The 10331-nt window shown below is 43.0% G+C and overlaps 1 protein-coding gene across 4 annotated transcripts; it reads left to right on the plus strand.

The window, feature by feature from the left end:
- LOC110435068 lies at window positions 690-2971 on the plus strand. 4 transcript variants are annotated; one of them, XR_002452727.1, is made up of 4 exons: window positions 690-1081; window positions 1519-1602; window positions 1973-2118; window positions 2698-2971. XR_002452727.1 is itself a non-coding variant. In XM_021460399.1 (3 exons), the coding sequence occupies exons 1-3, from the start codon at window positions 782-784 to the stop codon at window positions 2721-2723; spliced, it is 315 nt and encodes a 104-aa protein (XP_021316074.1). In that variant the 5' UTR covers window positions 690-781; the 3' UTR covers window positions 2724-2971. The 4 variants fall into 4 exon arrangements, 1 of the variants encoding a protein (XP_021316074.1); XR_002452728.1 differs by having other exon boundaries at window positions 690-960; XR_002452729.1 differs by lacking the exon at window positions 1519-1602.

The raw sequence follows: 10331 nt of genomic DNA on the forward strand, positions 1-10331 counted from the left end.
AACTCCATATCATGACAATCTTTGTCATGTTATAATGGTCAATTGTCGTTGTCATAAATCTAAGACAGACATTTTTCTTATTTCTCTCTATGTATTTAGGCCACTTTATTGGCCTAGCATCACTTCATAGTGAGTCATTGATAGGAAGATATAGAATTAATTTATGAGTATCGATTACTAACAAACATAGAATTAGTTATCCTATAGATATTTAATAACTCTTAGAAAATATTAAGTTTTCTCTCAATTTTTTTATTTTTTTCTACCAGGAGTTAAAATAACAATACATGGAGAAAAGTCATATGCGGACAGACCGGAAACTCCAATACTTCTTTGACTGATGATTTTTCTTTGTGTTTTTTTGGTACGCACAGAAAGCATTTTCCCGTGGGTTTCACGATAAACCGACAAAAAAATACAGAAACGCAAAAAAATCAGCAGGAAGCCGGCTCCCATAAAAAATTTTCTAAAAGTATTTCTAAAACTCACATAAAAATATTATGCACGCATAGAAAATTTGCAGTTATTTTGTGGGCCGATGAAGGCTATTGAGCCTTCTCCACGGCTAGCCTGTGAAGGCCCTGAGCTTTCTCAGCCAACCAGATGCATCGGACGGTTGGTCTTCAATTTTGGAGGATCAAAATCAGCAGGAACCGGCTCCCCCAAACCCTAGCTTCACTTCTCTTTTCATCCCCTCAGCCTTTCATGCTCACGCCAGCCGCCGCCCACTGTGCAGCTCGAAGGTCAGCGCGACGATGGCCCGAGCAGCTGATGGTAGAAGATGGTGACACCACCGCGGCACACCTCGCCGGTGCACGCGCGCAGCAAAAGCTGCACGCACCACTGCCGTGGCGCCCTTTGCTGGCCGCGCGCACGCACACGAGGAGTCTCATGGCAGCGGCGGCGCTTGCTGGTGCACTGGCGGCGAGCTCTTGGAAGAGCCCATCAGCGCCGTCTTAGGTGAGTCTATTTCTTAATCTTAGGGCTGGGGATAATGATTCTGCATCTTTTAACCTGTTATCAGATCTCTACGTATCCGGCCTGGATCTGGCTTCTGGATACCGAGCAGCAGCATCTGCAGGTATAAGATTTATTAGTGATTTGATTTGATTTGGTTTGAGGACGAATTTATTAGTGATGCCGCGGTTATGGATACCGAGCTGCAGCATCTGTAATCTGCGTATATGCCGTGGTTGATCTGGCTTCTGGATACCGAGCAGCATCTGTAGTCATAAAATAATCTTATATACCGGCCACGCACAGGGATTCTTAGTGATTTGATATGAGGACGAATTTTATTGATGTGTGCTGGTCACCTACTAAACAAAATTATATTTTATTCAATCTACTTTGGTGCAATATCTATTGAAAGGCACATCTGTAGGTATAAGATTTATCTTATGACTATTCATGCATTTATTAGATTACAGACAGGATAAGAATATTTGAGAATTAATATGCTAGGAACATCTGATAATCAGTATGTTAGGAAATTAATGCATTCTTTCTATTTTTCAGGCTAAGACCAGCAGGCTATATTAAGGAACCACAGCAGGGCATTAGAGCATGACACTATGACATTGCAACTAGACCACAGAATTAGTAAGTTGACAACATTGTTATAGGTAGTCTATGAGAATCCAAGTATCACAAACCCCTGACGCTTACGTGCCTGTAATATACAATAGCCTAGGTGTATCTAAAAGATCTAGATGCTTAGTATTCCTACATGCTTCTAGTATGTATTCCTGAGCTGATCTATCTAATTAAACTAGAACCGTTTCCATATTCAGTATTATTTTAACTGCTTATTGCTTCCTTATTTTAGGCATATAGTGCACATAGTTAATTACATGTGACTGTGACACAGGTATCTATTGGCTATGTTAATATTTCTATTAAATTAGCTCATAGTTGGACTATCTAGGATCCAATGCTCATGTTTTTTCGCATTCTATATTGCAAAATATAGAGCCTGCAGACCTACGGCATGGAAACAGACATGGAGGTTGGTGCTATCTAATGTGGGCGCACATGGAGATTTGAGGCTTAATGGAGAATTGGTCGACTCAAAGTCGATAGGTTGGATTTCAGTGATCTCGTTTCTTCCATGCCCATGTAAATGCAGCCATCTCTTTTCTTCTTCGCATCACTTTTTGATAAGTGGTAGTTTACTGTTTGGCTGAGAATATATGAATCTAGAGCATAGGAGTAGATCACAGGCTTTTGTAATGTTGAATCGGCATTGTGATTTTTGAAACATCTGCATATATAAATGTGAAATGAAGGTTACTGTTTGTAAACTTAAAGTTTCTTTTGTTGACATGCTGTACAGTAAACTTAAAGAATTATCCACCATACTTGAGAATATACATGCTCATAACTTTGCTAGAGATTATAAGTATTATCATCTTTTATTTGTATGCTAGCTTTATTAAATTGATAAATAGAGAACTGTAATAAATTTGCAACGGTAGTGTTTTAGTTGGCAGCTTACTTGCACATGACTAGTTGTGAACCTAATTGATATATTCTAGAGTGTTGTTCAAACAATGCATGATGTTGGTGTAATGAGATCATATATGTATAGAATATTGTAACTGTTGTTTGATTTCTTTAGTTTACAAATGTAAAGATCCTTTTGACTTTTTCATTTCTTTCAACAACTGATATTTGTTTCTGATGTGTTTTCTATAGGACATGGAGAAATTCCAGAAACCTAAGGTATCCACTCATGCTCCTAACACCAAGAAAAACTAGCTGGCAGCACCTGTTGAACTATTAGTTTGGTGACTAAGGTCACTTGTGAGATAGGGATGTGAGATTTTCACTTGTTTATTTATCTAAGATAACCTTGTGACTAAGGTCACTCATTGAACTATAGTTTGGTGTTCGTGATGAATGTAATAAATATGTTGATGAATGACTTGTCAACCTATTGATTTGGTCATGAATGGAATATATTGTTGGACCTGCGGATGTTAATGTAGAATGTTTGATGTGAGTGGGGTACATGATGGTATGGATCAAGCCAAATCAAGAACCATCCTACATGACAAGGCCTAAGAACCTATGACATAAAAGTAGAAGTCATAAACGCTTGTGACATGTAAAACTAATGTCATAATATTATGACATGAACACTTAAACGTCACAAGCTATCATTAAAGACGCACATCTTTTGACATTTCTGTTTTCGTCAAATTGGTGTCATAAATGGTGATTTATGACTTATTTTGCATGAATTATGACATATATCAAATGTCAAAAGATGGCACATTGCTTGTAGTGACATGACACAGATATCCGTAAAATGCACAACAACAGAAAGTATCGTCACAACCAATCGAACATGAATACATCATACAACATCAGGTCCATGAAGTTATTACATCATCACAGTATAGGTACTAGTCTAAGATCAAGGTTCAGGATTACAACATGATTACAAAAGAACTGCTGCCAAAGGTCACACTACCAAAAGATCCTCATAGGGTGACTACCAACTACCCACTACACTCTAGACTCGTCGTCCGAGTCAGCGTCGAAGATCGCCTCTCCATCCTCGACGCTAACCGGCTCGAGCTCCTCGTCCTCCATGTCCTCATGCAAAGGTGGTGCAGCCGCGACCGGTCCATCTACCTCCATACCATCATCATGAGCCACGATCACCTAAGGTCCCACCTCTGGGTACACTGGTACATGGCGAGGAATAGGGTGTAGCAAATTGTTGAGACGGTGAATCTGCACAAGACCAGCCTCAATCTAATCCTGCAGATAGTTCTCCCACTCAAGCGACTGGATACGGTGCATCTCCCATGCCCGATGCCTGTTCTCCAACACACAGAGTGCAGTATCCCTCTCACGAGTGGTCTACACCAAGCGCTCCTGCACAGTCTCCTTCTCTCTGGCCAACTGATTCATCTGGTCCTGCTTATGATCTCTCTCTCTAATGGCCTTCACCCACTGCTTCCTGCGGTACTCCGCAATGTCTTCCCAGACATTGCGGTCCTTCTGAGCTTGCTCCAGGAGTCTAGCTTGCTTACGAAACTTGCGAGCACGCTTTTCAACCTTCTGTTGCATCTCCTGAGCCTGGCGAACAGCCACCATCATCTATGCATAGGTGTCCTCTCGCTGACTGAACAGGTTGAGCACAACCATCATAGCACTCATAGCAGGACTGGAGCTCTCAGCTTGCTCTCCTCGACCTCGGACCAACGCACAACCATCAACATGCTTCCACTCCGTTACCGTTGGGTCAGCATGGGGAATGGAGGCCGCTGGCCCTCCTGTCAGCTCATCGCCAAACCTCTGACATATGTTGAGCAGCATAGCATGGGCTGCAACCTGAGCCGCTTCCCATGGGGTCTGCCCATCTAAGTTGCAAGTCCACCCAGTCCATGCAGGCCTGTCCCCATGTGGTGGGACAACTCCATGCATAGCGAACCACTGCAAGTCTCCTGTCATGTCCACCTCCCACCAAGAGTATTGAGGTGGCTCAGTATACCCCACTCATTGCAGCACCCTCCAAAGCAGAGTAGGAGTGCCAAACTCGCTCAGAAAGGTGTCACGGGGGAGAGGTGAGGTGGGCACGTCCATCTGTGGAAAGGAATAACCGTGGGTAAGAGAGGATTAATTAAGCAACATTTATTTAATTAAAAGGAACGATATTGTAAGGGAAGGAGTAGACAGAATGTATGTATGAATGCGATATGATGCATGCGCGAACCGTACGTCCTCACAAACTTAGGAACTTAATATTCTAACAGATATACGGTGGCATACATTTGTCTCTCGATATGGTAACTATCGATTTACACGTGCGCTGTTAGAGTACCTGCAGAAAACTTCATTGCAGCCCAACAATTCCCAATATCTCACTCAAAAAAATAGTAAACTAAGTGCAAATTGCTATACATGCCCAACATGCATAAACAACGACACCACAGCTACCCGAGAAGTTAAATACTCCCCAATTAAGTTTCTTTCATGGTTCCATGGTTTGACATGCAGCCACTCCAGAAAACCACCGCGAACACTCCCCTAGACCACAGTTTGGACGATCATGCTCTCACATCTCACACTTACCAGAGCGTAGGTGTGACGTTGCATAATTTAAATCTAGCGACATATGTGGCTAATTCACAAATGAAGGCTACCTCTACCATTAGACCACAGGGTAGCATAGTGTGGTCATCACACATCCATACCTGAGTACTGCCAGAGATGCATAAATAAAATCCCCCAAGTCAGTACTTAAATAGCCACCTAGAGTCCTTATATGGGCAAGGAGGATTCGACCACTGGCATAATTTTGGTATTGATTCTTACAATTTATTTAAAAACCCTTTTGTTTTTTAAATACAGAAACGCTGCATTTATAATGCTGAACCTGGCTCCGATACCAGCTGTCACATAACGACCAAATTATAAGAGTTCAAGTATAGAAACGATCGATCTAGCAATCAAGTTTCCAGACTTGAGCCCATATAATCCCAGTAGTCAACTAAAATCACGAAGGACTTCAAACCAACTTGCAACAAACCAAGATCGTAATAGTTCAACATAATACAACGGATGTTACATAGTCATTCATTGCCGATGAAGCGGCACCACATCGGAGTTACTTAATTATTACAACACAAGTTTTGAAGTAGCGGAAGCAAAATAGTTTACACACACATTTCACTAGTTCTTGTTACTGCCAGAGTCTCATCTCATCCACCAAAAGCATCAGGGTACGAAGTCATTAGAGAACCTCACCCAACGGTTTAGTCCTCATCCCCACCGGGATGGAGATAGGTCTTGCAGAAGCCATCATAAAAGACATCATCTGCAACAGGTGGGAATAAACCCTGAGTACGAGGATGTACTCAGCTAGACTTACCTGTCTAACCAAACATAAAAGACACCAAGGATCATGCAAGGCTAAGTATATTTGTAGCTGGCTTGACTCAGACAAATTTGCCAAAAGCTTAAGGGGATGGTTCACCATTTGTAAAAGCATCATATTAATCATCATTAGCCTACCACTAGATTAGCACCTGGACTAAACACTTCACTTGATGATTACAAACAATAATAACCATATCAAGTTCATCATATGTTCTTCCTTGCTACCATCAACATCATTATCAAGAACCATTGTACTTAGTGATTGCTACGTTTGCCACTGCTCTGTCAAGTTCTCACTATCCGGGAGAGACAGTGTTTCGAATCGATTCCTATCCAGCTAGAGGGTTATTCCTAGCACGCACCAAAGCATCCCCCGTCAGAGAGCAAGCGGGTCACCTTTGGTATGACTCAAGAATCGCGGCTCCCATCAGCGCCGCACTCCCAGGGCTGCCACTATGCCAGGGAGGTCAGGACTTTTAACTCACCTGCCTTTGGTCTTACGCAATGCCCCCCGCACACCGCACTTCCTCTGGTAGTCCGCACTTTATACTTGCCGGTCTTCCGGCCTGAGTCATACTACTAGGCTTCACGGTCTGAATGAGTTATCCGGCCAACTAAGTGTTAGGTATGTGTTCAACATGACAAGAGGACGTACAACGATCGGTCCTTAGCTGCCACAGACGGAGTTAGTACAACCTTGCAAAACTCCACCCGGCTTAAGTCATTTTATCAGGTTCTTTCCCACGATAGCACATATAGTCAATCGTGATCCAACACAACCCTAATTCGCGCAGGTGACAGGACATCACCCGACTTCTACCGATTAAAGCATGGCTAAGCTGCTACACGATCGTAACTCTAAAACCAGGTAGTGGTAAGATATCTGGACAAGGAAAGGGTATAATGCAGCAAGGGCTTCATCACAACTCCTATACGTAATGCATCAATAGATATAACATAATCAAGTATGCTCTTGAAATTAAAGTGGGAGACTTAAGATGCTCCGGGGCTTACCTTTCACGAACGAAGCTGGCTCGTGATTAGGGCACTCGACCTCCTCTTTGGGCTCCTCTTGTCCGGCTGGCTAGACCACCGTCTCCTGAGTGATCTTTGGGCCTTTGTGGTTCACCCGATCGAGCTCGAACGAGGCTGCCGCTTCCGGTGCACCTATTGCATGCACGACGAGTAAGAAATGTGTGCATACTAGATGAGGACCAACATGAACATTGTTCCAAAAGTTGAGTTAAGCAAAGATGACCTATTTACCAAGGCATAGAACACAAACATGAGCATGGCACAAGCAACCATAAGCATAGAAAGCATATTTAAGCAAGTTAAATCATACTTTTGCATAAAATGTCATGACCCAAGGTAAATGATGATCATGATATGCTTATGAAGATGATGATGCTCATGTTATGCATGTGAAAGAATGCAACCATAACATTGGGGTGTTACAGTTGGCCGATGCTATGAAGAATATGGACATTGGTGATTTAAGGCCTAGAGAGGTGATTGATGTTGAAGATGATAAAAATCAAGTGCTTACTCCCTCTAATGTGTAAGCTAGTGGTTCTCATGATCAAAATCAAGCTAGTATAAGTAGTACTCAAGTGCAAGATCAACAAGCTAGTACATCATCTCATGATAAACCAAGTGCAAGCAATCAAGTGCAAAAACTCCAACCAACAAATATTACAAGAGATCATCCGTTGGATCATATCATTGGGGATATTCAAATAGGTGTGAAAACTAGATCAAGACTAGCATCATTTTGTGAGCATTTCTCCTTTGTGTCACACATCAAGCCAAAGAAGATAGATGAAGCCTTGAGAGATGTTGATTGGGTTAATGCTATGTGTTGGCACTTCTTATGTTACAATTATTAACATAATTTTTATAAATAAAATAAATAGATGATAGGGCTTTTATCTAACCTTTCCACAAGCTTTGTTGTAAATATCAATTTCAGGTATGACACGTGGAAAGGCGCAAAAGACACGAGAAAGTGCACTTCAAGAAAGCATTTTCAGAAAAGGCGCAAATCAAGATTAAATGGAAAAGCCCACCAAAACACCAAACTGGATCCATCCGTAACCACAGGAAGGATCAGGGCCTAGAGACGAACCGACCACGCGAATGCGGTGGCCAGGGGGGCCACCAGTGGTGCGGCCACACATTGGTGCGAGCGCACCCCCTGTGGTGGCAACTCGGTCCCACCTTTTTCAGGCGGTTGCCTGGCGGCATGCATAGGATGGTTTCACCTAGTACCAAATTTAGATCGCCCCGAACCGTCTTATGGAGCTATAAATTGAGACGCCCACTCCTCCATTTATATATATCAAGATACAAGAAATAGGAGTGGTGCTTTATTTTTCCATTAGTTTAGCTCCAGCTATTCTAGACTTAGGCTAGAGAGAGAGGCCAGAGTTGAAGTATAGAAGCGGGGTCGAAGCAAGTTCTACTCTAGGGTGGACGAAGTGCCGAACCTGTCGGCTCTCACTCCTTCTTGAACCTATACATTTGTTCTTACTACTTAAAGTAAGAGGTTTGTGTTACATTTCAGTTTTTGATTCATTAATTGAATTACTTTTATAAAGCTATTTGCTTGTGGGATCGTCGCTCGTTCTTAGAACGGGTGCTCTAGTAAGAGGACTCCTGATAGAGACGGATAATCCTGCGCATCGCTAGAGCAGTAGTCACCTTCGTAGACATGGTGTCTAGGTTGTGGGCTACCTTCGTATGTGGTATGGCTTTTGGGCAGAGGGGTAGGTGTTAGTGTAGTGACAACATTTGTCATCCATAGTAATCCCCCACGATCAGTCGTAGCGTAGTGCTGATACTGGGATCGCCTAGTTACCTAGGACTCTCAGTGGGCCTGAAGCAAGCAAGTAGTGGGAAGGTCTTTCCACTTAGTGGTTCATCACTTTAGTGTATCCTCTCAGCCGTGTTCTCGTCCCTTCTATCTTCTAGGGTGATTAGTTTATAGTCTAAGTGACATTTTGTCGTTCCCTACGGATAAATACGATACCCTGAATACTTCCGGGTGAAGTCCTACAACGGTACTTCCGTGCGCTTGTGGATTTTTCTGCTGTCGCTAAGAAGCACCAACAAGCATTTCTGGCACCGTTGCCGGGGAACGGTTGTCATCTTAGTATCCGAACCTAGTTGCCCGTGTATCTTTTGTTTTTACCTTTCTTTTCTTACTTTGTTCCGATGGAGCAACCTACCATCTCCGATATGTCTGCTCCCAAGGCCGAGTTCGCCACACCTCCACAATCCGTGAAGCCCATCACAGCTTCGAGTTACGAACTCCGGCCGGCTTTTATAGCCATGGTTTGGGAACAATCCTTCTCAGGCTTAGATTACGAAAACCCATATCACCACTTGAGGGAATTTGAGCAGCTCTGTGCATGCCTCACCATTGCTGGCATGTCACCCGAGACAATGTGGTGGAAATTGTTTGCCTTCTTTCTTAATGAGAGGGTGAGGCAATGGTACGCCCAGAACGTAGGGAAGGTAGCTGGCAATTGGGAAGAATTGCGAAATAAATTTTGCCTAGCATTCTACACCTTATCCCGAATTGCTGCCCTACGTCAAGAGATTCTCAACTTCCGTCAAGAAGAGAAGGAATCCCTAGGAGCAGCTTGGGACAGATTCACAACTTTGACCAAATCTGGCCCAGACTTGTCTATCCCCAACCATGTGCTATTACAACACTTTTGGTTAGGGCTTAACAAGGAATCGGCCCTAATGCTTGACACGTCCGCGGGAGGATCATTCACACACAAAATTGCAGAGGAGATAGAATCTCTGCTATATCGCATTCTAGAGAATACTCCCCCCTTAGAACCCTTCCACGTAGAACTAGAGCTGTGTTTTGAGGAAGTCTCTTCGGCTAAGGCCGAAACAAATGCACACCATGAGACATCCTCACCCGAACCAGATGAGCTAAGAGATAACCCACTACCCTATGCCCTTCCATGCTTTGATGACGATTTCATTGACGATTTCGGTAGTTATTCGAAGTATAATAAAAAGAAGATCAATCATGTTCGTGTCACACCAGAACCTGATCGTGATTCCCTTAAAAATCCGTTAACGACTTGACAGCGATCATGAGCAATGAATCGACGAATGAAAGAGAGTCTTCGTCTGAAGTAATTCAGATTTGCTCACCTTCACGAACCATTCACTGGGAACTACTAAACCGAGAATGGAAGACCTGACCCCAATTCTAGACAGAGTGGACAAAAGGCTATCATCCTGCTCTATTTGGCTATCACAGGCAGGTAGATTAGAGATGGTAAATTCTGCAATCACCCCAATTACAACATATGCTATGTGCACAATTAAGCTTCCCAAAGGTGTCATTGAATATATTGATAGAGCTAGGAAGCAGTGTCTCTGGAGGGGAAATGATCCTGAGAAAAAGG

Source organism: Sorghum bicolor, chromosome 4 (genome assembly GCF_000003195.3).
Source record: "Sorghum bicolor cultivar BTx623 chromosome 4, Sorghum_bicolor_NCBIv3, whole genome shotgun sequence".
Classification (NCBI taxonomy): Eukaryota; Viridiplantae; Streptophyta; class Magnoliopsida; order Poales; family Poaceae; genus Sorghum; species Sorghum bicolor.

Bases quoted from the DNA above. Each gene is read 5' to 3' on its own strand.
- LOC110435068 (XM_021460399.1), top strand. From the start codon at position 782: ATGGTGACACCACCGCGGCACACCTCGCCGGTGCACGCGCGCAGCAAA. The intron at 961-1,972 runs GTGAGTCTATTT...TGCAAAATATAG, and splicing joins GCCCATCAGCGCCGTCTTAG to AGCCTGCAGACCTACGGCAT. The intron at 2,083-2,697 runs GTTGGATTTCAG...TGTTTTCTATAG, and splicing joins GGTCGACTCAAAGTCGATAG to GACATGGAGAAATTCCAGAA.